At 56.7% G+C, this 26,214-nt stretch overlaps 1 protein-coding gene across 5 annotated transcripts; it reads left to right on the top strand.

Annotated features, from left to right (window-relative positions):
- The first annotated feature begins 5,868 nt into the window (after positions 1 to 5,868).
- KCNH3 (potassium voltage-gated channel subfamily H member 3) lies at positions 5,869 to 26,214 on the top strand. 5 transcript variants are annotated; one of them, XR_012324411.1, is made up of 15 exons: positions 5,869 to 7,587; positions 9,049 to 9,282; positions 9,740 to 9,874; positions 10,747 to 10,880; positions 11,325 to 11,568; positions 11,945 to 12,102; positions 12,186 to 12,393; positions 16,243 to 16,524; positions 16,825 to 17,024; positions 17,540 to 17,789; positions 22,698 to 22,915; positions 23,603 to 23,934; positions 24,327 to 24,929; positions 25,036 to 25,145; positions 25,238 to 25,309. XR_012324411.1 is itself a non-coding variant. In XM_033866784.2 (15 exons), the coding sequence occupies exons 1-15, from the start codon at positions 7,512 to 7,514 to the stop codon at positions 25,832 to 25,834; spliced, it is 3,252 nt and encodes a 1,083-aa protein (XP_033722675.1). In that variant the 5' UTR covers positions 5,870 to 7,511; the 3' UTR covers positions 25,835 to 26,214. The 5 variants fall into 5 exon arrangements, 3 of the variants coding, with proteins under 3 accessions (XP_033722675.1, XP_073644803.1, XP_033722676.1); XR_012324410.1 differs by having other exon boundaries at positions 25,069 to 25,145; positions 25,238 to 25,295; XM_033866784.2 differs by having other exon boundaries at positions 5,870 to 7,587; positions 24,327 to 24,433; positions 25,069 to 25,145; positions 25,238 to 26,214.

Below are 26,214 nucleotides of genomic sequence, written 5' to 3'. Positions count from 1 at the left end.
AGTGAGATTTACCTTAAGTTTGAACTGTGCAGCTCATTCTTTGCTCCCCACAACAGCTCTTCCTTCCAAGAGGAGGGAGGCTCTGTACCCTGGGCAGTTCCTGCTGTGTGTTCAGAGACAACCTTCCTAACCATCATTTCTCCTTCCCTTTCCATTTCCTCTTAGAGATCAATGTCCTGTCCTTTCCCAGCCTGAGAGATAAGATTGAAAGTTCAGGTTTACCTTTGTCAGTTATGTGCCACTTGAGAGAGAAAATTTAAATTAGCGTGGCCTCATTATGAACATCAAATATTCCGTAGGCCCCTTATTTGCGGCAGTTTTTTAAATTCACTTTTTAAAAAAGTAATACAGGCTAATTTTGTTAAAGGTACAAAAGGATACATGATGTGAAAGTGAAAAATACTCCCCTACCTTGTCCCACTCCCTAGAAGAAATCACTGATAAGTTTCTTGTTTATCTTTTCACAAATTTTCTAAATCCAAACATGCAAATATGTTTTTTCTTTCTTTTACATAAATGGAAATTATATTATGTGTATTCCTGAGCAATTTGCTTTTTTTTTAACTTGTCCTCACTTTTTTTTAAAGTATTTATTTATTCATTTGGTTGCACCAGGTCTTACTTGCAGCACACGGGCTCCTTAGTTGTGGCATGCAAACTCTTAGTTGTGGCATGCATGTGGGATCCAGTTCCCGGACCAGGGATCAAACCTGGGCCCCCTGCGTTGGGAGCACAGAGTCTTATCCACTGCGCCACCAGGGAAGTCCCTGTCCTCACTTTTTATAACTAGTTTTTGTTTGGTTTGAAGAAAAATCAATATATGTAAATGGTTTTAAAAAAAATAGTTCAAAAGGATAGATGATGAAAAGTTAGCCTCCATCCCACTCTGGACTATTTATTCCCTCCCCAGAGGCAACCACTGTTAAGTTTCTTGTTTATCCCTCCAGAGGTTTTCTGTATTTATATACATATATCAGAAGAATGTATGCTGCTTAGACCTCTTTCCATGTCAGTATACGTAAATGTACCTTGTTCTTTCTATGGCTGCATAGTATCCCATTGTATAAATTTATCATAATTAGTTTTACCAGTCCCTAATGATGATTTTCAGTTTTTTGCTATTATGTGTATTGATGAAATGAGCATATTTCGTCAATATAATACATACATCACTCATTACAAGTGAGAGTGTACCTTTAGGATCAGTTCCTAGGAGTGGAGTTGTTGGCTCATACAGGTATTGATAAAGTACTCTTAAAAGGTGCATGGATTCTCACCAACAGTGTTTGGGAGTGCTTTGTACAGCTGCTGAGCTGGAAGCTAAGGAGAGAGAAAGATAACTAAAACACAGCCCTCTGTGGGGCTGATAAAACTAGTTGGGGCAACTGACACATACAGATAAAAGAGTACAAGGTAATAGTCTTGCATGAAAGAGCCTTGCTGTCTTCTGTGAGTATGATGGAGAAACACTGCTCGCAGGGCCTGTGCTTGAACTTGAACCATACCAGCGGTGATCAGGCATTTGCTCAGTGGTTTATAGACAGGGTGACCTCGTATTTCAGAATCCCAAACCAGGGTACAGTCTTGTGAGTATGAATGTATGTATGGGAAACAACAGGATAAACTACTTTAGGTTGGGAGTGGCCTAGAAAAGCCAGGACACATGGTTATCAATCTGTGAACCTCTGCTTTGGAGAAGGTCAGTAGAGTAATGGCTTGTTGCCCTTGGAAATCCTGCCATTTGACCTAACAAAATGAGGGTTTGTCTTGCTTGATCTACAGGATTCATCCCACCTGGAGAGGATGATATGCGTACGGAAGCACACTTAATGGAAGAAATGGGTATCCGAGATGGCACATGTTTGAAGGTCAGCAACTGATACAAGGAGCTGTTTTGTCACTATTTTAACCAGTTCAGAGTACCAGACCATAATGCTGGTAGCAGAACATCATACCGTAAAGTCAGCCAAGCTGGACTTCTGGTGGCTTTAGCCACCTGCGCACATTCTTTGCTTCAAACACTGAGGCACCTGCTGGGTGCCAGGCACTGTGCTGAGTTCTGAGGCAAAGATAAATGGTTCCAGCTCTTTCCTCAACCCCTTTGCAGGTGAAGGAACTAGAGCTCTTAGAGCTCAGCAGGGGCTGGTGGCTGGGCAGTGTGGTAGAGTAGAAAGACCCTGGACTTTTGAGACCGATACTTGGATTTTAATTCTGGCTTCACAACTTGGTAGCTATGTGACCAACTAACCTTGGGCAAATAACGTAACATCTTTGAACCTCTTCTTGAACTGGGAAGTGGAGACTGGTAACTACTTCATGGAGTGGTAAGGTAGGTGTCAAGCAGGTGCTGACAACAGTACCCTGGTGTCCAAGCTAACCTGTGACTAGTTCAACGTTCACTCGCCATAACTCCTTTACTTTTCTGTCTCTCGTGCCCTGTTAAAAAGTGCATGAAGGACTTCCCTGATCTCCAGCCTTACAGACCTAATTAACCAAAAATAAAAATAAAACCAAAAATAACCAACAAAATAGAACGAGAAATTAACCAAAAATAAAAAAGTAATACTTCAGTCACCCTATTCCTGCTGCCGCTTTTCTCCTCTGAGTGCAGATCCCCCCAGCATGGTGAGCTCTGTGCCCTCTTGTCCTGACAACTGTCAGGAAAGCCACCCCCACTCCCGTTTCTGAGCTCTTTGGGTGGCACAGGCCTGATGCTGACGGCACCAACATGGGCAAACAGGGAGCAAGGCTGTGGCAGGGTCCGAGGAGAGCCAGGGAACATCGTTTCCATACAGGTGCTGAGGGAATTTTGTTTCTAGTCTGTGACTCCCTACCAAGGGGAACCGCTATCTGAGGATTTTTCTGGGTGAGGAAACTCACGCACCATCACCACCACCAGCAAAACTGTTCTCCAGCACCCCCCCCCCCGCCCCTTCACAGCCGTCAAAACAGCAGGAACAAATACCACCCACTCTGATTCCCCAGGGAGAAGTCAGGTCTCCTTTTTATGTCTCTCTTCAACTTAACCCAGTTAGGCTTTCTCTGTAACTAGATTTCAGACAAACCCATTTTCTGGTGCTGCTAGAACACGCAGGTTGAGAGACTGAGAAGATTTCTCAGACTCCCTCCCTTGCTGACTGCAGGCAGGACTGGTAAACTGGCCTTCCGGCAGGCGGGGCCCACGGTCGACTGCAGCGTATCCCCACGGCCTGAAGTCCTGTGGCTGTTCACAGTGGGCACTCATCAAAACGACCACACCGTCCCCTTTTAATAGGCTGTTTACCGAAGGATAGGACAAGGCACCCCAGCGTTGTGGCGTGGTAGCAAACTGCTGTCAACCTAGTTAACTCCCGGTTCAGATCTCTTTCCTCCACTTAACTAGCCATGCGATATACAATAGCTTATCCAGGATTCCCTTTTAGAAAGTTTACTGTGGTTTCCTCACACTAGCTAGGATCCTCCACTAAAAGAAAAGGCATGGCCTAGAATGAGACAGCTGAGGGGCGGCCAAGTACTGGAGGCCTCAGAGTATTCCAAAATGGTGTGTTTGTTTTGGTGGGAATGGGGAACCTTCAGCGAGGCTTCATGCTGAGCTCATTTCTGGGGTCCCAGCACCCAGGGGCAGGACAAGTGCTCGGGGGGACTCTCAATAACAATCACAACCACTTACTAAGCTCATCTCACTCTCTCCACAATCCTCTGAGAAAGGATCATTTCACAAATGAAGGAACTAATGCTCTTCGAGATGAGCGCCCGTCCCCCATCCCTGCCCAGGGTCACACAGTGGCAGAGCTAGAATTGAAACCTAGACTAGTTTGACTTGAAAGCCTGAGATTCCCCACCACACCACACAGCCTGAGAAGGAGAGACAGACCTGGGGACCTCCAGGAATGAGGGTGGAGAGAGTAGGAAGAGGAGAGGAGACGGGAGGGGCCCTGGACTCTGTTCCTCGACAGCCACCTGTTCTCACCGGCTGCACACAGCAACTGACTCCGCCTGCACTTGGGAGGGGGGCTTTTTCCATCTTTTGTGTCTTGAGCGGTTTTTTCTTGCTTTGCTCTTCCCTCCTCTCTCTCCTTGTTCCTTTTGTAGATAATACTCCCACAGGCCTCCCACGGCAGCTCCAAAACGCAGCCTCCTGAGTTTCTCCTTGTTGACAATGGCTCTGAGCTATCTCTGAACAGGGCTCCTTCTCAACCTTCCCTTCCCTGTGACTCCCCACTGTGGCCAGTGAGTCAAGAACTGGGGAAAGGGGAGAAGAAGAGGAGATTATAGTGGGGAGCCCAGTGGCCCCTAACCTCCCCACACACACCCTGCCGTGCCCTGTTGTCTACACGCGCGCGTGTGTGTGTGTGTGTGTGTGTGTGTGCGCGCGCGCGTGTGCACGCGTGCATGGGGGGTGGGTGCGGGGGTTGTGGGGGTGGAAGGAGGAGGCAAGGAACTCACCATAAGCCAGGTCTGGCAGGAAGACCTGAGGGACTAGGTAAAGTGAAAGAGTGAAGTGGGTTGAGACCTAGACACTCATCTAGATGGAAAAGGCACCTTAAATCAGGCCAGGCCAAAGCAAAGGGTCAGTGGCTGCATCTCTACCCCATACACACTTTCACACAAATTCTTTGAAGGGCAATGGGGGAAGCGGTTTAAAGCCCAAAACATTGCTGTTTCATTCTGTGATAAGAAGAGTGATCATAACATTCAATAAACGTTAGTATATTTTCTTCTCCCAGAAATGGGGACCAGAGCACCAAAACAGTGACACAGGCATTGTGCCTGGAGCTTCTGGAGGAGGCAGTGCATCTTAACCTCTCCGCCTCGATGTTTTCATCTGTAAATTGGCAATTATAACAGTGACTACCTCACAGAGTTATGATAAAGGTTAACCGGATAATCCAAGGAAAGCACTTAGCACAGTGCTTTGACACCAAGTCGATCTCAGCTATGGTGGTTCTTTGGGGCACCCCACGTATTCTGTCTACCGCCTGCTCACCCTGACCCAAAGCATATGGTTTGGCTTGATGTTCAAGACCAGCACAGGCGGAGGAGATTGAAGACTCAAAGTCTGAACACTTGGGCTTCCACGGGAGGGTCGTCTGGATCTGATGCACACGCCAGATGACCAGTCCTTGTGAGTGCCACACAGCTAGCCTGGGGTTGTTTCTGAGTCCTCACAGCGGGAGCCAGCTATGCTGGAGTGAGGCAGACTCTGGACCTGGGGTTGGGAGTGTGTCAGGGTTGGAACCTTAGCCACTTACCACCTTGGTTACCTTGAGCGAGTCTCTCCTCTCTCTCTGCCTCTGTTTACTCATTTGTGAGATGGAGAGGAAGTAGCATCTACTCTGCATGTTTCTCAGGGCTCCCATAAGATCCAAAATCAGATAATATTTACATGTTGCAAATGTCACACGCTGTTCTACATCCTTTAATCTTTTAATCCTCCTAACAACCCTCTGAGGTAGTTATTGTTCCCGTTTCACAGAGGAGAAAATTGAGTCATGCAAGGAAAATCACAACAGCAAGTGGCAGAACTATATTCGAACCTGGGTAAGTAGCCTTGTTCTCAAGTTGGGTGCTTTCCCTCATAGCCTCATCCTTTCTCTCAAGGTGAGCCGATTCCTAAACTGCAGCCGCTCCTCAGCAGAGCGCTTGAACGTCGCCTGGAGGGGCAAAGATGAGTCGTTGGGGGAGGGGTTACTGTGCAGCCCTGGACCCATGTGAGAGAGTGGGACGCTGGGGACTGGGGGAGGGGGACGCTTCCTCTTCTTCCTGCCCAAGCACCAGCTCATTTTAATACAGGTGCCTGGGGCTTTGGCCCTCGTCACAGATGAGGGGTGGGTGGAGCGGGTGACACTCCTTCCTTTCCGATGCTGCTGACTACGGTTGTGTCTCCTAGAGGGGTGGGGGCGCTGAGCCTTCCGCATCGCTCGTTCGGGAACAAATTGCTGTTTTGGCCACGGCGGTTCCTCTGGGCGCGGGCGGTAGCCGCGCTCGCTGGCAAATCGTGGGAGGGAGGAGGAGCGGCGCTGGCAACGCGAGGCTGCTGGGACCGACGCAGCGCTGGAGACCAGTGAGAGACTGCCGCCCAGGGCCCGGCTCCGCACCGCCCGCCGGCCCCTCCTCCCCACCCCCTCGCTGGAGGTGGGGGTCCCTGCAGCCCCCGCTCCCTCTTCAGCGCAGAGCCTAGTTCTCTAGGACTAAAGGCGCTAGGGGCAGCGGAGACTCGGTCCTCTCATTCCCCGCCCGCAAAGACCCACTAGCGCACGGTTAGGAAGTTTCCCCCGGCGTCTGACATCTACTGTACCCTGCCTGTATTTGCAACCTGACCCTTCAGCGCAGCCTGGGAGCGGCAAAGGGGGACAGAGAGAAACACAGGGGCAAGACAAAGGATCTGGGGCGCCCCCATCCCCACACACCTCATTTCCACTTTCCACCCCTCCACCTCCCGGGCACACACGGAGAGCGTCGTCTAAACCCTATTTCCAGGACTACCCACCCTCCTATTTCCTGGCAGCTCCAGCCAGCCGCGGCGTCGCTTAGTGACGGATCGATCCATTCCCTGGAGGGTCAAGTTGAGGCTAAGAAAGGCTTGGATGCCTAAAAGCTGGGTTTAAACCCCCTCCCCCAAATCTCCTTTTAGACTTCCCCTGCCCCAACCTCCGCCAACCACCGGTCTTCACCACCTCCACCTGCTGGCCCAGCCCCCTTTCCCATTACATTTTTCTTAGGGGAAATCTTCTAAACCACGCACCCCCCGCTCATCCCCCGCCTGAGCTCTCCTCAGGTCCCTCCGGGGGAGGAGAGGCTGCCAGGCTCTCTGAGAACCCCCATGCTGCAGAGAAAGACGCCTCACCCCTGCGGCTGAGTCTGCCCGAGCGGGACCAGGCGCTTGCCCGTCGTTCTCCGAGGGGCGGGCGGGGCGGCTCGGGGTGGCCCGGGCGGCCTGCGTGGCGCGGGGAGGGAGGGAGGGCGCCGCTTCCCCTGCCCCCACGAGGTCCCGAGGGGAGGGGGGAATCCCTCGGCGGGAGGCCTGTCCCTTTAAGGAGGCAGCCCTGCCTGGGTGTGCCCCGTCTCCATGGTTACCCCGGTGCTGGCTGCGGGCGCCGGAGGGAGGGAGGGAGGCTGCCGCTTCTCCCCGACAGAAGGAGGTAGCTGCGGGGATCTGGTGCCCAGCGGAGCCCGAGCCGGAGCCGACCCGCAGCCGAAACGGGAGCCGCTGCTGCAGCCACCTCGAGCCGAAGGTGCCGAGAGCACAGAGGGCGCGGAGCCGGGAGTCCGGGAATCGTGGGCGGCCAGGGCGCGAGGAGCCGCGCGCCATGCTCCGGGCCCCGACGGCGGGGACGCCCCCTTGCGCGCGGGCGGCTGGCGGGACCTGCGAGTCCGGGGTGGGCATTGCCCCCCGACGGCTGCGCTAGGGGGCGCGGGGCCCGGCGGGGGGCGGCCGAGTTGGGCGCCCTCCCCCGGCGCTGAGCCCCCTCGCCCCGGAGGGATGGGGCAGGCGGCCACAGCCGCCTAAGATGCCGGCCATGCGGGGACTCCTGGCGCCGCAGAACACCTTCCTGGACACCATCGCCACGCGCTTCGACGGCACGCGTGAGTCCCGACCCTCGCCCCACTGGCTCCCGGACCAGCTGTCCCTGGCCAGTGTTCCCGTCAGTCCTGCACCCAGACACCTCAGCCTGGAGCCCTCCTGCTCTCGCCCTCTCTTCCCTGAGCCCCACTTTTAGCTGGGACCACCGTCTCCTTCCAGACGCCGTTTCCGAAAAATTCAGAGTCAACACTGCCCCGGGCCAGGCAAAATGGCTAGAACTCTCTGGGTTTGGGGGCCGGTCATGTCGTCTGTTCCTGGGGTCGCGAACCCCGACCTAGTCAGTGTAACCTATCCCATCCCTGCGTCTGGCGCTATCCCACCGAGACTACCCTCGAACTGGCGGGTTGGGAAGTGAGGCAAGGAAGCGGTGCTCGAGGGACAGCCTAGAGGCTAAAAAAAACAGGTTTAGAAAAGAGGTTTGCAAACCAAGATAGAGTAGGCGGGACTCAGGAGAGCACTGTTAGTCCAACCTCACCTCACCACCTAAACCCACCAGCCTAAACCCACTGAGCCCTCTAGCCCCAAAAGGATAGGTTTGGGGACTCCCACTAAGACTGGGGAAGTTTGGAGAAGGTGACCAGAGCTTCTGGATCCTGGCTTTCCGGGGCTCTGAGCACTGGGAAAGTCGTGAAAGCCCCCTCCCTTCTCCTCCTCCTTCAAACTCACCCCCAGTGGGGCTTCCCAGCTCTCTGCCTCTGTCTCTGGTTCCTGATAGGGGTGGAAGCCCATCTCTGAGACCATCCCCACCCCAGGCTTCTCCATCTGCTTTGCCTGCACTTGGCTCCCGCAGCCTGCTGATTCAGCGCCCCCCACTACCCAATACACTCCTGGCTCCAGGCTGCCAGAGCTCAGCTACCGTTCTTACACCCCCATTGTGGATCACATTCACTAATTCCTGAGCCAGGGGCTCAGGCAACTGGGGCTCAAACAGAGTGCAGAATAGATGGTGGCTTGGATTGCCTCTCCGTCCAAGTGTGTCTCGGTGGGAGGAGCCAAATAGCCAACCCGAGTACCTGGCTGGTGAGTGAACCTGGCAGAAGCTGGCGGGGCGGGGGGAGGGGGGCTGAGGCTGGCCTAGAACTGGTCCTGCAGTCCTCCTTTGGATATCCCTAACCCCACCCCTTACCCCAAGCTGCTCAGGTCACACTCCAGAGGGCACAGTACCCACACGGGGCTGCATTCACCAACCTCAGGGCTCACACATGCCAATTCTTGAATGCACTTATACACACGATGCTAGGAGTGGGACCTTGCAGGGCACCGACACACAGGTGACACTCTAATTCCTGTTCATAAACAGCTCCTGTCCTAACCCTCCCCCAACTCCCCATCCCAAACACTCACACACAGGATTCCTGGGATTTGTAACACCTACCCTTTGATTGCAGGCAATTGGGAAAGGAGGGGTAGTAGACCCTGTGCCCCTTCACCCCACACCTCCTCTGAGGGGTGCTCTCTTGCAGATAGTAACTTCGTGCTGGGCAACGCCCAGGTGGCGGGGCTCTTCCCTGTGGTCTACTGCTCTGATGGCTTCTGCGACCTCACGGGTTTCTCCCGGGCCGAGGTCATGCAGCGGGGCTGTGCCTGCTCCTTCCTCTATGGGCCAGACACCAGTGAGCTCGTCCGCCAACAGATCCGCAAGGCCCTGGATGAGCACAAGGAGTTCAAGGCCGAGCTGATCCTGTACCGGAAGAGCGGTGAGGGGCCGCCTGGCCAACCTGCCTTACTTTCGCGGTCTCACCCAGCCTGGTACCCACCCCATCCACAGTCCCTCCTTTCCAATCCCATCTTCTCCACCTCCCCATCTCATCCCATCTTCCCACATTCCCCTCTCCTCTTTCTCCACCCCTCCTCTTGTTCCTGGCCCCTCCTTTCTTCGGTCCTCACCCCAATCTCAGCCGGTACTCAATTTCCCATCTTGGATTTCCCACCCCAGCAGAAAAATGTCCCCATCTTACTTAGCAGGACAGATCTATGAACACACATGTCTGACTGTCGTCTCTGCTCTCCCTTGCCTTCCCCCGCCCTGTTGGATCAAGTCTAAGTGTCCTAAGTGGAGCTGGCATGTGCCTTGACCAGGGGTGTCAATGGCCCCTCTGTCACCTTGCCTCGGACGGAGAATGGGAGCTGGGCTGAGTCTGTCTTTGTGCCCAGGGCTCCCATTCTGGTGTCTCCTGGATGTGATACCCATAAAGAATGAGAAAGGGGAGGTGGCCCTCTTCCTGGTCTCTCACAAGGACATCAGTGATACCAAGAACCGAGGGGGCCCCGACAGCTGGAAGGAGACAGGTGGGTGCCTGTGGGGCTGCCGACTTGGCTGCCGCGGCTGGGGTGTTGGGTACCTCAAGCCTTGGCGGGGCCATTGTGGGCCCCCCACCCCGCCTGCACTCGCGGACTCCCGCTCTGCTGGCCGAGGAGCCTGTGCTGCTCTCATCTCCCCAGGCCCAGGTACGGAGAGCTTGTGGAGACAAAGTTGGACTTTCAAAGTCAACTTTACTAAGAAACTGAAAGAAACAAATTCCACTAGTGCCCGTGAAGTACCATTTTCCCACCAATTAGTGAGGCTGAGCACAGACCCACCTGGTTCCTTGTCCTCATGCAAACCTGTCTGGGGAGCCCTGGCCAAAGCCCTCTTTTAAGTCCTTGTGGTCTTTCCCCTCTTGCATCCTCTAAGGGCTGGGGGTGGCCTTTGGACAGCTCACAAAGCTGTCATCAGAAGCTGCTCCAAGGCCTCTTTGCCATTTGGGGGTGTTGGGGGTGCTCTCTGTTCCCCATCCCCCACCCCCAGCCCTGGGCAGCCTCGACTCTGCCCAATGGCCTCCTGCTAGCTCTGCACTCCCCCACCCTGGGAACTACCTCCCACTCCCCTCTCTCAGGCCTTTCCCTGTGGTGTTCCTCTCTTGCCTGGATCCAAACCTCCTTCTCCTAGAAGCAGGCACTGGGGGGAGTGTCTGTAAGCACCCCCAGGACTGCCCGTTGCTGGTGTTGGCAAGTGACCCCAGGAAGTGAGAAACGCTGGTGCCCCCAGCTCTAAATAGACTAACTAGGCAGTGAGCCGGACCAGCCCGTGGGCCAGCAACTGGTGTCCTACCCGCAAGCCCCTGGACTGAGGCGTGTGAGCGCTTCGCCCATCATTCTCTCCCGCCCCTCTTCTTTTGCAGGTGGTGGCCGACGCCGATATGGCCGGGCAGGGTCCAAAGGCTTCAATGCCAACCGGCGACGGAGCCGGGCTGTGCTCTACCACCTGTCTGGGCACCTGCAGAAGCAGCCCAAGGGCAAGCACAAGCTCAATAAGGTGGATTGGCACTAGGGCGTGTGTTTGGGGGGTGGGGCAGGGTAGGGGCTGGTTGAGGAGATGGAGAAGGGGAACCAAGCCCACCACAGAGAGAATGTCCAGGGGGCTACTCAGGCCCCACCAGCACTTTGGGACTTGTGGTGAGAATGTCACATGCCTCATCTGTCGAAGGTATGGCGGAGAGTTTTGGCCCTGGAGTCAGATGGGCCCTGGCTCAATCTTGGCTCCTCCCCTAAGCAGCTGTGTGACCTCACCTAAGTCACTTGAGCTCACCAATCCTCAGTCTTCTGATCTATAACAAGGGGACTCTGATGCCTGTGTCAGAGGTCATTCTGAGAATGCAGGGAGAGAAAGGAGGCAGATGCCTGTCCCAGACCCCATCCAAACTCAGTCTGTGCCAATTTCCTGTTCTCCCTGCCTGGACCTGCCCTGCCTCTCATTCAGGGGGTGTTTGGAGAGAAGCCAAATTTGCCCGAGTACAAAGTCGCTGCCATCCGGAAGTCACCCTTCATCCTGCTGCACTGTGGGGCACTGAGGGCCACTTGGGACGGCTTCATCCTGCTCGCCACCCTCTACGTGGCTGTCACCGTGCCCTACAGCGTGTGCGTGAGCACAGCCCGGGAGCCCAGTGCCGCCCGTGGCCCTCCCAGCGTCTGCGACCTGGCCGTGGAGGTCCTCTTCATTCTTGGTATGTGTGCTCTGTGCCTCCCACCCCTCCCTGGGCCAGTGACCCCCCGGGCTTTGATGGGGATACTCTGCATGGCTTCTACTGCCCCCCAGTGTCCCCCTTGCCCTCCCCCGTTTATGACCTGTGGGCCTTGAAATCAGACCTAGGCTCCGAATATGTCTTCATCACTAATGGGTTACTTGGCCCTGAGCTAGTCATAGCCTCTCCAAGCTGGTTTCTCCCTCCATCACATAGGCACAGTATCCACCCTCTGGCTTACTACGAAAACTAAGACAATGCAGGTAAAGGGCCCAGGACAGTGTTACACACTGAGCAGGTGCCCAGGAAAATGTGACTCCTCCCCACCGGTGCTGACTCCCGCCCCAACTTCCCCCAGACATTGTGCTGAATTTCCGCACCACGTTCGTGTCCAAGTCGGGCCAGGTGGTGTTTGCCCCAAAGTCCATTTGCCTCCACTACGTTAGCACCTGGTTCCTGCTGGATGTCATTGCGGCGCTGCCCTTCGACCTGCTACACGCCTTCAAGGTCAACGTGGTCAGTGCGGCTGGGCTGGGTGGACTTTGGGGCAGAACGGGGGGGGCCGGCCCTGGGGTGACCTCCCCCTCCCCCCACCTCAGTACTTCGGGGCGCATCTGCTGAAGACGCTGCGCCTGCTGCGCCTGCTGCGCCTGCTCCCGCGGTTGGACCGCTACTCGCAGTACAGCGCCGTGGTGCTGACCCTGCTCATGGCCGTGTTCGCCCTGCTCGCCCACTGGGTGGCCTGCATCTGGTTCTACATCGGCCAGCGGGAAATCGAGAGCAGCGCCTCCGAGCTGCCTGAGATCGGTACTGGAGGCTGCCTCTGTGTGTGTGCGTGTGTGTGTGTGCGCGCACGCGTGTGCGTGTGTGTGTACATATGTGCCCAAGGAGTCTGTTCACTTGAGGGTGCGTGCGTCAGGGAAATGTGAGTCCAAGTGTGTGTCTAGCAGGGGATGTCCGTGAGCTGATGTAAGGTAGCAGAGAGATGTGTGCAAGTCTGCATGTGTACATGCCCATAGGTGTGTATCAGGGGCATGTGTGCCAGTAGGTGTGTGTTTGTAAGCAGAATGAGGGGGCTGGCGCGTGTGTGTGCAGGTGGGAGCGTGACAGAGCCACCACCTCGAGGCAGGCCTGCTCTCCTGCAGGCCCACGTTGTGGAGGAAGCCTGGTGGGCTGCCTGGGGGAGTCTATTCACCCATCATGGCCTCCTCGTGGTCAAGCTTGTGCCACATTCACATTCGCCCACTGCCTGCCCCGCTGGGTACCCCACCCCTCTCAGAAGACCTCTCCAGGGTTGCTCCGATGCCTGGCGCTTTCCGGCCACCCTCTCAAAAGCTCATCCCCCACCATCTTGGCCCCTAAGGCCCCTTGCCCACTCCTGTCACCTCCGGCAGCATGGTTCTCAGCTGCTTCAGCCCTTCCCCAGCCCGAAATGCAGCCTTTCTCTGCGTCCCACCAGCGCCTTCACTCTCATTTCACCTCCCCTCTCGCAGCTCCTCTCTCTGCTCACCTCCCACTCACGTCTTAACTCCTGCCAGGAGGGCTTCCACCTCCACCTCTCAACCCCAAATGTCACCCTAAAGGTCACAGTGACCTTCTGGGGCCAAACTCTTATCCCTTTGAAGTCCCTGTAGCACCTGACCCTGCCAGCCATCTCTCTGCCCTGTGAGGAGGCCTCCTCCTTCCCCGGCCCCCCGCCTTGCTCTCCCTGGGCGATTCCACTGGCACCACGGTGTGAACATCTCAACTTCCATCCTCTCTCTCTGTCTCCAGACCGTTCTGTTCCAACAACGTCTAACTCTCCACGCCCGCAGATCCAAAATTGGACACACCTTCTTCCTCCCATGCCCTCCAGCCCTCTGGCAACTTCCCCGTAACTGGCCTTTAGCCCCCGTTTCCAGTCAGTGGGCAAGAGCCCAGCTGCTCAGATGCCCCCCCCCATGACTGTCTTCTCTTGATGGGGTCGGTCACCAAGAGTCCAGGTTGGCCTTAGAAACATGCTCTGATCTGTTCCCAGGGACGAGGAGACTCCCGCTAATCCTCCCTCCCTCGCCAAGCCCACGGAGACTGGTGTGTAGCCCAGAGGCCCACTTGGATATTCCCCAAAGCTCTAGCTGCTGAGCACAGGAACCAACATGTTCCAGGCAGTATGTCAGCTCCTTGGCGCCTGCCCTTCCCAGAGGAAGGCTGTGGCGGAGGCGGCTCTGGGGTCAGACGCCCCCGACGAACATGCTCAGAGGACTGGGAGATGGGTAACAGTGATGCAGAGCCCCAACCCCTACGTGGGTGACACACCACATCCCCAGGTCAGTCCCCTCCCCACACACAGCCCAGACACCCAGTGTCTTGCGTCCATGGGGATCCTCCATTCTGACCACGTCACAGGGGCTGCTGAGCTGACATGAAGAACACCTTTGGCTCCCAGAGGGGCTCTGAGCCCCTCCACGGAGAGCATGGGGCTTGTAAGGGGCGGGCTGACTGTTGGGCAGATCACACCCTTGAACCCTAAGTTCCAGAGGGGCTAGTTCACATTAGGGGAGTTCCCAAGTCCTTCACATCATCATCTGCCCCTTCTTTCTCCAGGGAAACTACCCCCCAGCTGGGTGGGAGCCACACCCAGACCTCCCTAAGTCCACCTCGGGAGGGATGTCCATGGGTGAGGGTGGCGTTTCTTGTTGGCCCAGCTCTGTGTGGTGGGAGGTGCCTTCCCTTTGCCTCCTTGCCTTGGTTCTACTGCTCCACTGCCCTGGTGTGGACATAAAGTTCCAGCCCCAGAATCCCATTAGCCCCGTGGAGATGGGCTGGATTTTCAAGAGTGTGCTAAACACTGAGGGAGGTCGCTCAGAGCATTTCTCAGTATGAAAGCCTCCAGAACGGCCTCTGCCGCCGACACGCAGAGGGACCATCCCGCCACCAGCTCCAGGGGCTGCCAATGCCCCATGACCAAGACTGAGTGAGGAGGGACCCCTCTGCATCCTGCCCTCACCCTCCTGCTTCTCCACCCTCCAGCCCCCTCCTCACCCAGCTACGGCTTCACCTCAGAGGCCCAACTAAGTAACGACTGAAGGGTTTTGTGTACTTCCTTGCGTTCTCACAGCACATCTCAAATAACAGGAGGGTGAGTCTTCACCTTGGCTCCGGACTTTACACATCCCCCCAACTCCTTAGCCTGGAGTTTGCTCCCTCAGTGCGGACCCCACATTCTAGCTAAGCCAAGCTGCTCGCCTGTACTTGTCTCCAGCTCTAGGTTTAGCCCACACCTTTCCCTAGATCAGGAATGACCCCCTCTCAGTTTGTCTCAAAACTACCCATCCTCTGAGACAAACCACCAGTGTCCCCTTTTCCGGGAAGCCTTCTAGCTCTAGCCAATAGCACGTGGGTTTGAGCCCCATCCCGGGACCCTCGGGTGCTGTGTACCTGTGAGACGTTTTTGCAGTAAGCTTCTGGGGGTCCCCCGGCTCCTGGCACACGTGTGAGATTGCTGAATGAATGGGTGTGTGGTGGGAGGAGGGGTGTGAGGGCCACAGAGAGCAGCAGCATGTGCGATGTTAGGGTGAGTGTGGAGTAGGGAGCTGGGGAGGGGCACGTGGAGAGGTGGGTCCCACCGCAGCGTGTGATCCTGAGCCCACCCTCTGGACTTCTATGCTAGATCTGCTCTCTCTCCCTTGCTCCCCATGGCCCCCAGCTCTGCCAGGACCCCTGGGACCTCTGTGGACCCTGGGAACCCCCATCTAACACCCTAGAATTCCCACAGCCCTCCAGCTGGGCTGAGTAACTCTGGGCGGCTGTGGGCTCCTGAGAGACCCCAGTACGCAGTCCCACCTCCTCCAAGGCCAGACCAGAGAATGGGGGGTTGATGAGACTGGGGCGATCTTTATTCTCCTCTCAGTGTCCCAGGCTGGCTTGTGTCTGCGTGTAGAGAGCTGTGTGCACGGCGGTGGCCTGCCTGTCTGTGGCCTCTGAGTGCACTCACCTGTGTGCTCGTGTCCATGCAGGTGTGTCCCTCTCCTACCTGGGTGTCAGTGTGCAAGCGCCCGCGTACCCTTGTCTCTCCCAAGTGTGCACAGGCCGTGGCTGTGCTCCTGGGACTGTGCTCACACACGTGTGTCCTTGTCCTCTCGACTGTGTCTGTAGCCTTACTGGTGTGTGCACACGTCCACGTCGGTGTGCCCGAGAACGCGTGCATGAGGTTGGGTGGTGTGTGTGGTTGTGGGGTGGGGGGGATGAGGCTGAATCGGGGGCGGCTTTCCGGAGCTCAGAGAAAAAGCAAGAGGAGTCTGGGAGGACAAGGCAGAGGAGGCGGCCCTGCGGATGAGGCTGTGGCTGGTGCAATGAACCCCCCAGTCCCTCTGCCCCCTCCAGCTGGGCCCACCGCCCCGGGATTAGCGCCAGCACAGGGAGGAGGGTGCAGAGCTCCTCACTCCAGCCTCGGCACCCAGAGACACCGTCTGGGGAGATGACAGTCTCGACCTCGTGTGCTTGTCTTGGGGAGGGGGGAGGGGGTGCACAGGGGCACGCCGGGCTGGCAGAGGAGGGACGGACATGGCAGGAAGCCGTGGGGGGTGGATTTGCAGCCATGTGTGTCCCCCCCCCCGGGGGTACCAGCAGGCACACCTGCGCCCACAGTGCAGCAGTGCTGTCCTGCCCCCTCCCCAGGCTGGCTGCAGGAGCTGGCCCGCCGACTGGAGACCCCCTACTACCTGGTGGGCCGGAGCCCAGCTATAGGGAACAGCTCTGGCCAGAGTGACAACTGTAGCAGCAGCAGCAGCGAGGCCAACAGGACGGGGCCCGAGCTCCTGGGCGGCCCCTCACTGCGCAGCGCCTACATCACCTCCCTCTACTTCGCACTCAGCAGCCTCACCAGCGTGGGCTTCGGCAACGTGTCTGCCAACACGGACACGGAGAAGATCTTCTCCATCTGCACCATGCTCATCGGCGGTGAGGCCTGCCCCGTTCCCAGTCCAGGGCCCTCTCCCCGACTCATGCCCTGGGCCACCCCTCCCTCCCCACCTCCCACAGGGCCCCGAGGTCCTTCCCAGAGGTGCTTCCGCCTAGGGGCCCCAAGGAACCCGAGCCCAGGGCCAGGAGAGCCCACCTGGCCGCAGGACTCCACCCCACACAGCGGCCGGGGGCCTTGCCCAGCGCGGGGCTGCGGGTGGGGAGGACAGATGTGTCCCGCACGGTGTCCGGCCGGGCCAGGCTGGTCCTGGAGGTGACCCCTCTCGCCACCCTCCCCAGCCCTGATGCACGCGGTGGTGTTTGGGAACGTGACGGCCATCATCCAGCGCATGTACGCCCGCCGCTTTCTGTACCACAGCCGCACCCGCGACCTGCGCGACTACATCCGCATCCACCGCATCCCCAAGCCCCTCAAGCAGCGCATGCTCGAGTACTTCCAGGCGACCTGGGCGGTGAACAACGGTATCGACACCACCGAGGTGCGCAGGCCTCCAGGGCCGGCCCTTCCTGCCTTTGCTCCTTCAAGGAGTGTGCGCTCGGCCTAGAGTCCCAGGAGCAGCGGGCTGGAGGGCAAGAGATGCAGAATTCTGACCCCCCTGCCTCCGCTCTGTCCTGGGCGGCCAGCGGCAAGGAGCAGAAGGCAGCCGGGCCGGCTCGGAGGCCCGTCTCCACGCTCGCTAGGTCTAGAGGCCCTGCTCACTGCCGGCTAGGTCTAGAGGCCCTGCTCACTGCCGGCCAGGTCTAAGGCCGGGAGGGGGAAAGCAGGGCTGCCCATGGGGGGCGGGGAGGATAAAGTGATTGAGAGGGAGGCAGAGGCGGCCCCCCTCACTGATTGGACCCTGTGTGGAGCTGGATGCTGTGCGAGGGGGGGGAGGGGGGAATCAAGGCCCCTCCCACGCCTGCCCTTGCTCTGAGGCCCTCGGGGTGGAAAGGGCTGGCGGGAGGCTGCCTCCCACTCTCCACCCTAACCTTCGGCACCTGATCCCACCCGCAGCTGTTGCAGAGCCTCCCGGACGAGCTCCGCGCAGACATTGCCATGCACCTTCACAAGGAGGTCCTGCAGCTGCCCCTGTTTGAGGCGGCGAGCCGCGGCTGCCTGCGGGCGCTGTCCCTGGCCCTGCGGCCCGCCTTTTGCACGCCTGGCGAGTATCTCATCCACCAAGGCGACGCCCTCCAGGCCCTCTACTTCGTCTGCTCCGGCTCCATGGAGGTGCTCAAGGGCGGCACCGTGCTCGCCATCCTAGGTTTGTGAGGGTGGGACGGAGGACGCCAGGGCTTGCGGGGAGGCGGGTGGAACCAGGGCCCCATCTGCAGAAAACGCGGAGAGAAGACGCAGGCAAGGCCACCAGGGAGAAACAGCCAGGGTGGGGTCAGGAGTAGCCATGGAGCCCTGGGCAAAGCTCAGAGCGGACCCAGTGACCACAAGGCGGCAACACAAGGTGAACTCAATCTCACGGGTGCTGTAGGCCAGACTGAGCGAAGGACCAGCCTTCGGTCTGTGAGGGGACGGAGGGGAGCACTTCCTGTCAAGGAGGAAAATCAAATGCTAAGGAGGAAAGTGCTGGAAAGAGTGTTCAGGCAGGAGAAAGGGAGGCATGGACGCCATTTTTTTTTTTTTTTTATTGTTGGTACGCGGGCCTCTCACTGCTGCGGCCTCTCCCGTTGCGGAGCACAGGCTCCGGACGCGCAGGCTCAGCGGCCATGGCTCACGGGCCCAGCCGCTCCGCGGCATGTGGGATCTTCCCGAACCGGGGCACGAACCCGTGTCCCCTGCATCGACAGGCGGACTCTCAACCACTGCGCCACCAGGGAAGCCCTTTTTTTTTTTTTTTTTTAATTTATTGAAGTAGAGTCGATTTACAACGCTGTGTTAATTTCTGCTGTGCGGCAAAGTGATTCAGTTATACATATATATATATATGTTCTTTTTTTATATTCTTTTCCATTCTGGTTTATCACAGAATATTTAATATAGTTCCCTTTGTTATACAGCAGGACTTGTTGTGTATCCATTCTATGTATAATAGTTTGCATCTGCTAACCCCAAACTCACAATCCAACCCTCCCCCACCCCCCTCCCCCTTGGCAACCACAAGTCTGTTCTCTATGCCTGTGAGTCTGTTTCTGTTTTGTAGGTATGTTCATGTGTGTCATATTTTAGATTCCACATATAAGTGATAACACGTGGTATTTGTCTTTGTCTGACTGACTTCACTTAGTATGATAATCTCTAGTTCTACCCACGTTGCTGCAAATGGAATTATTTCATTCTTTTTTATGGCCAAGTAGTATTCCATTATATATATATACACTACATCTTCTTTATCCATTTGTCTGTCGATGAGCATTTAGGTTGTTTCCATGTCTTGGCTATTGTACATACTGCTGCTGTGAACATAGGGGTGCTTATATCTTTTTGAATTAGAGTTTTGTCTGGATATATGCCCAGGAGTGGGATTGCTGGATCATACGGCAACTCCCTTTTTAGTTTTTTGAGGAACCTCCATTCTGTTTTCCACAGTGGCTGCACCAACTTGCATTCCCACCGACAGTATAGGAGGGTTCCCTTTTCTCCACACCCTCTCCAGCATTTGTTATTTGTAGACTTTTTAATGATGGCCATTCTGACCGGTGTGACATGGTACCTCATTGAAATTTTGGTTTGCATTTCTCTAATAATTAGCGATGTTGAGCATCTTTTCATGTGCCTCTTGGCCACCTGTATGTCTTCTTTGGAGAAATGTCTGTTTGGTTCTTTTTCGATTGGATTGTTTGTTATTTTGTTGTTGAGTTGTATGAGCTGTTTGTATATTTTGGGAATTAAGCCCTTGTCGGTTGCATCGTTTGCAAATATTTTCTCCCATTCCATAGGTTGTCTTTTCACTTTGTTTATGGTTTCCTTTGCTATGCAAAAGCTAGTATTTGATTAGTCCATTCGTTTATTTTTGCTTTTATTTCTATTGCCTTCGGAGACTGATCTAAGAGAACATTGATACGATTTATATCAGAGAATGTTTTGCCAATGTCCCCTCTAGGGGTTTTATGGTGTAATCTCTTATGTTTAAGTTTTTGAGCCGTTTTGAGTTTATTTTTGTGTATGGTGAGAGGGTGTGTTCTAATTTACATGAGGCTGTCCAACTTTCCCAACATCCCTTGCTGAAAAGATTGTCTTTTTCCCATTGTAAATTCTTGCCTCCTTTGTTGAAGATTAACTGACCGGAGGTGTGTGTGAACGCCATGCTTATTCACTGCAACCTCCCCGCCCACCCCGGCCAGGCCCAAGAGGGAAGATGCTACTTTCCTAGGGAAGGTCCTCGAACAAGCCCAGGGTTGCGATGGGTGACAGCAGAGCTCAGACTCTGAATACACTTCCCTTCTTGGCAAAAGAAAGAGGTGAAGATGAGGGATCAGTTCCCTAGACAAGGAAGGGGAGATTGCAGTTTCAGAACTGACATGATAATAATGCTGGCCCCAGGGGTCCCGCAGCGGGGTCAGCCCTGTGTCCCGGCCCTTACATGCTTCAACTCACACAAACCTCACAAAACCCAGTGCGGAGGAATGATCGTTATTCCATTTTGCATAGAAGGGAACTGAGGCTCCAAGAGGTTAATGAACAGGCAGGCTAAGGCTAGAACCTGGTCTGCTAACTCTAAACCTCAGGCTTCTTAACACTGTGTTCTTAGGCGCTCTGCTCTGGGGAGACTCATCCCGCAGAAAGGGCGCGATTTCAGGGTAGTGGGCAACACGGGGCTGCAGGCTCCGGGGCTGTGGGAGGCTTTCAGCAGGGACCCCAGAGGGTGGGGATGCTGTGATCTGCGTGGGTCACGGAGGGCCTCACACACTGATGGAAGGCGCCAGGACCACAGCCAAATCCTCAGGCAGCAGCACTTGCAGACTCCCTGTGGGGACAGCTGACGCCTGGAGGGGCTGAAGCCTGTCATTAACCTGGAGAACCAGCAAGACCACACGCCCAGCAGCGACTGTGTGTCCATCCTCTCTTCCTTGAGGAGGATGGTCTTCCAACAGGAAACAGAAGAAAGAAATACCATGCGAGCTGAGAGAGGTGTCGTTCATGAGTTTGACTTCTCGCCCTACGTGGAGTTAATGCCAGGACTCTGAACAAACGGAGTTATGGCCACTCACATATGGCTGGCAGTCCTTGAGAAATGATGGGGAACTGGAGAGATTCAGAAGGGCAAAAAGGCAGATTTTGACAGTGGCAGACTGGTCACTCCAAAGCAAGATTGTCTAGTGGATTATTAAGCAGATGGTTTTCAGCTGGGAGCTGAGGAAGCAGCGTGGCTGGGAGCTGGCATGGGTCCTGAAAGAATCTCTCTTCTCTGATGCCAGGCACCAGGTCTCAGAATATCCACGTTCGGTATTAAGACAGCTTCACGGGTGGCCACCGCCTGTGCCGTGGCCTTTGCCTCCAGAATTCCCCAGCACTGGGACCTAAGCCACCTTTGATCCATCCTGTCCCTACCCACATGTTCCGGATGAACTGTTTCCTCTGTTGACGTGGCCCCTCTGGATGCCCTGGTGGATGCCTGGTTCCCCAGCCCTCATCATGGCCTGGTTTTCTGCTTTGCCTTCACCCCATCCCCCACCTGCCTCCTTAGTTGAACATCCAGGTGCTTCCTGCCTTCTCCTTGCAGCTAAGGCTCACGGCACATCTAGCAGTGTCATTTCTGGCCCTTACCTCTGTGTATGAACTAACAGCTAAGTGTGCAAAGTTAGTTGGGGAGGAAAGAGGCAGGACGAAGAGAGGTGAGCTGGGCGACGGTGCAGGGAGGACCTTACAGGCCTTGAGGAGCTGAGCTGGAGGCTGTGTCTGAGAGGCCAGCCTGGAGGGCAGGCTCTGGTCCCTGAGACCAGTGGTATGGAACTCCGTCCTCAGTCCTGTCCTATTTCTCGGTTTTATCTCCCCTCTTGGATGAAGACAAGAAATACATACTTATCCTATTTCCAGATGACACACGTGAGGACAGAGAGCTCATTCATCAGATGATCACACTGAGATGCAAACAGCTCTCCGAAGGAACCAGAAGGATGGCCTGAAACCAAGAAAATAAGATTTAACGACGATGCGTTCTGCACTTAAATTTGAGCAAAAGTCCATGAACATTTAGAGGAGGCCTTTAAGCTCAGTGAGTTCTGCTGGCAGCGTGAGGCAGCCCACAGCGGGGGTGGCAGCGAGCCATCGTTTTCCTTAAGGATGAGGAAACGCTGTCTAATCTCATGAAATGTCTGGCCGTGGGTTGAGCTGCCTTGTGAGGGCCGTGAGTGCTCTGCCCAAGCCCTGGTGGCATGCCATACCTCTTGGGAATGATCGATAGGGGACTCTTTTCGGGAGGGAAGGGAAGGAAATGAACTTTGATTGGCCATCTATGTGTCAGGCACGTTACCTACACTAACGTATCACCATGTCCCTGATTGGAGACATCCTATTTCATCGATTCTAAGTCACACATTTTTTCCCCACAATTTAACATCTCTGAGATTAGGATGCGGACTCGAGTTGATGCCATTTTACAATCGCTGTCAGCCAGGTGGCAGTCTCAGCCGGGTGGTGGGAAAACCCTCCATTGACACCTTCTGGTAAGATCGCGAAAGCACCACAGACTCAGTTCAATGCAGGATCTCTCATATAGATGAGGCACCAGGGCTCAGGGCGGTGAAATAACGCGGCCCCCTGCCTTTTTCACTGTGCCACACAGCACTAACTTGCTGGTTCCACATACTGGTTCCTGGACACACTCTGAGTCACCTGCAGGGCTTAACAATTGTGGGGTCTCCAGTACATATTATGACTCTGTAGGTAGTGATGGGCCCCGGGGAGTCTGGTTGGTTTAACTTTCCCGGAGGATTCTGATCCACAGGCAACCTGGGAATCACTAGAACTGGTGTCTCAGCTCTGAAATTTGGGTTGTTTCAGCACAGTGCTTTGATCCCAAATGTGCCTGAGCACCTGGGTCACAGTGCTCTTCACCCCGAGCCTGTCTGAGGAGCCAGTGAGGCAGGCAGCAGGGGTCAGCCAGGGCCCGGGCCCCACTACTCCCCACCTGTCCTGGCTGGAGAGGCCCCACTCAACCCCCATCTCGGCTCGGGTGGCTGAGGGGCAGGACTTGCTGACCTCTGCTTCCTCTTCCCAGGGAAGGGCGATCTGATTGGCTGTGAGCTGCCCCGGCGTGAGCAGGTGGTCAAGGCCAACGCCGATGTGAAGGGGCTGACGTACTGCGTCCTGCAGTGTCTGCAGCTGGCTGGCCTGCACGAGAGCCTCGCGCTGTACCCCGAGTTCGCCCCCCGCTTCAGCAGGGGCCTCCGAGGGGAGCTCAGCTACAACCTGGGTGCTGGCGGAGGCCCCGCAGAGGTGAGGGTGTGGGCAGAGAAGGGGTTTGTGGGAGTGCCGTGTGAGCACCCCGCACGTGGTGGTGGTGGGGCTCTACGCTCTGCTGCCCCTTCACACTCTCACACTGTCCTTTAGAGCCCAGCCCAGCTCTGCTCAGCCGCCACTCCCAGCTCTGCCGGCCCATGAGACGGCCCGCGAGTCCAGCGGTACCAGACAAGGAGGCTGTGAGGTCACAGATGAGGGGTGGTGCCCATGGGTCGGGGCCAGGCAGGCCGCACACTAGTCTCCAGGCCGCCTCTGCAGAGAGCCCTGCAGTGCCCCCTGCTTCTTCACAGTGACACAGGACTGCTCTGAGGGGCTTTTGAATTTTCTTGCCTTATCTTACTAATTCCAAACCGGTTTTTGGTACCAGGTCCTCCTGGATAGTTCAGTTAGCCTCAGGGACCAAGTAGAGGGACAGCGTGTCCACACTTGGCTAGCATTTTGAGGGACAGCAAACGCCTCCGGGGCTTGGTGGCTTTGTGGTGGCAGCAGAAAAGCACCCCGTTCCCTTGCCGAGTCTCTTCCTTGGGAGGTGGGAGACACTGGGCATCCTGTTTAACAAAAACAGCTCCTCCTGTCTAGGGCGATGAGACCAGGTCGGGGGGGTGGTGAGTGGGACATAGCGGGAGCTCCCCATGATGATTCCTTGTCCCCCACTATCCCCAGGTGGACACCAGCTCCCTGAGCGGCGACAACACCCTCATGTCCACACTGGAGGAGAAGGAGACAGACGGGGAGCAGGGCCCCACAGCCTCGCCAGCCCCAGCTGATGAGCCCTCCAGCCCCCTGCTGTCCCCCAGCTGCACCTCATCCTCCTCGGCCGCCAAGCTGCTATCACCACGACGACCAGCACCCCGGCACCCACTGGGTGGCAGAGGGCGGCCGGGCAGGGCAGGAGCTTTGCAGGCTGAGGCCGGCCCCTCTGCTCACCCTCAGAGCTTAGAGGGGCTGCGGCTGCCCTCTGTGCCATGGAATGTACCCCCAGATCTGAGCCCCAGGTGAGCGAGCTCTGGGCCACTAAACTCTGGGCAGAGCTGCAGTGATAGGGCTGGGGCCCTGGCCAGGCACACCCCTGCCCTGGATGCCCATCTGTCCCTCCAGCCTCCTCCAAGAAGCCTTCCTTGACTCCTCCTCCTCCCTGCTGCCCCCGTTCCACCATTCATGCCACGCACTGCTCAGAACTCTCTTGCTGTTTCACCTCATTCAAGTTTGAATCCCTAGTGAAACTGCGAGCTCCTAGAGGAAGGGACCACGTGTTACCCCTCGCTTGGGGCCCCAAGCCCCCGGCCCAGCTCCAAGCTTCTGCAGCCTCTGCGGACAGTGGGGCATCTTGTCCCATGAAACACTGCAGTGGCTGTCTGTCAACTGATTTGTTGTTCTGTGTCCACAGGGTAGTAGATGGCATTGAGGACGGCTGTGGCTCTGACCAGCCCAAGTTCTCTTTCCGGGTGAGGCGGTCTGGCCCAGAATGTAGCAGCAGCCCCTCTCCCGGACCAGGTACTGGGGCCCGGGTCCGGGGGGAAGTTGGCAGGGCAGCCTCTTTGCCCTGGGAGCCTCTGAGAAAGTGGCAGGGCACAGACTTTGGGTGCCCTCTTGCCCTCACCCACCTGCATGGTTTGGGCAGGGCAGTGGGTAAGACCAGCACCTTGGTGTTGGAAGGTAGCTGGAATGGAGCTTGGTGAGATCTCTGCTGCCAGATCTCTGTGTGACCTCGGTTCTCACCCCAGCTTCCCATCTGTAAAAAGGTGGTTGTGCATGTTAAATGAGATAATGGTGCTGAAACCCTCAGCACCGTGTCTGGCCCACTGGGGGGGATACAGGACTGGGGAAGCAGAGTTGGAAGTGGCCCCTGGGCAGGCCAGGCGGCCCAGGTAGTGTCCCCTTGCCTGGAGGACAGAACAAGAGACAGGCACAAAGGCAGCTTCCTGAGGGAGAAGCACAAGCCAGTGTGCCCGAGGCCCCCTGGCGGTTTGCACAGAATTCAGCAACTCAGGTAAGGCTGTAAGTGGCTGTTCCTGGCGGCAGCAGGCCTGGCCAGGCCAGTGTGGTCTGCGCTAAGCGGGCGGAGGCCTGGACCCCACGCTGTCTTCATTCACCAGCCCTGCCTGGTAACCCCACCCTACTGTCCACAGAGAACAGCCTGCTCACTGTCCCCCTTGGGCCCAGCGAGGTGAGGAACACAGACATGCTGGACAAGCTTCGGCAGGCGGTGGGTGAGGGGCAAGGGTGGGGGCGCCTGCTGTTGTGAGGTCCCCACCCCACTGACCACACCCTCCTCCCACCCTCCTCCCTTCCCTGCAGGTGATGGAGCTGTCTGAGCAGGTGCTGCAGATGCGGGAGGGGCTGCAGTCCCTTCGCCAGGCTGTGCAGCTCATCCTGGCACCCCATGGGGAGGGCCCATCCCCTCGGGCGTCAGGAGAGGGGCCCTGCCCGGCCAGCGCCTCTGGGCTCCTGCAGCCTCTGTGTGTGGACACTGGGACGTCCTCCTACTGCCTGCAGCCCCCAGCTGGCTCTGTCTTGAGTGGGACCCGGCCCCACCCTCGTCCAGGGCCCCCTCCCCTCGTGGCACCCTGGCCCTGGGGCCCCCCGGCGTCTCAGAGCTCCCCCTGGCCTCAAGCCACAGCTTTTTGGACCTCCACCTCTGACTCAGAGCCCCCAGGCTCAGGAGAACTCTGCCCCGAGCCCAGCACCCCAGGCCCACCGCCTCCTGAAGAAGGGGCTAGGACTGGGCCCCCGGAGCCCATGAACCAGGCCGAGGCTGCCAGTACCGGAGAGCCGCCGCCAGGGGCAGGGGGCCTGGCCTTGCCCTGGGAACCCCAAAGCCTGGAGATGGTGCTGATTGGCTGCCACGGCTCTGGCACAGTCCAGTGGACCCAGGAAGAAGGCACAGGGGTCTGACCGCCAGCCCCAAAGCTGCTGCCAGACATGCTGCCATCTGCCCAGCTTCAGGGTGGAGGAAGGGTGGCAGCCACCCCGGGACTCCGTGCTGCCCGCTGGCTCAGGGCAGGGAGCTTGAGAGCAAACAAACAAGGGCCTGGCCCCGGATTCTCACAGGGAGGGCTAGAACTTCTTCAGCCGCAGGCCCCAGGCTAGGAATCTTTGGGCTCCTACTCCTGGGGCCCTTCCTCACCTCAGCCTGCTCCTCTGACGTCTCATCTCCCTCTGCAGGCTGGGGGACAGTGGCCTGAGGCCAAGGAGGGGTTCTGCTATCCCCTGCATGTGCCCCTGCCTCACCTGTCCCCACATTTTTTATATTAAAAAAAGAATAATAAAAGAAA

This window comes from Tursiops truncatus, chromosome 11, assembly GCF_011762595.2.
Source record: "Tursiops truncatus isolate mTurTru1 chromosome 11, mTurTru1.mat.Y, whole genome shotgun sequence".
In the NCBI taxonomy this organism is placed as follows: Eukaryota; Metazoa; Chordata; class Mammalia; order Artiodactyla; family Delphinidae; genus Tursiops; species Tursiops truncatus.
Note: the sequence above shows the minus strand (reverse complement) of the source record. Positions and strands in the feature narration are given on the sequence as shown.

Excerpts from the sequence above, each read along its gene's own strand:
- KCNH3 (XM_033866784.2), top strand. The coding sequence starts at position 7,512 with ATGCCGGCCATGCGGGGACTCCTGGCGCCGCAGAACACCTTCCTGGAC. Across the intron at positions 9,283-9,739 it reads GATCCTGTACCGGAAGAGCG|GGCTCCCATTCTGGTGTCTC; the intron begins GTGAGGGGCCGC and ends CTTTGTGCCCAG. Across the intron at positions 25,146-25,237 it reads TGGACAAGCTTCGGCAGGCG|GTGATGGAGCTGTCTGAGCA; the intron begins GTGGGTGAGGGG and ends CCTTCCCTGCAG.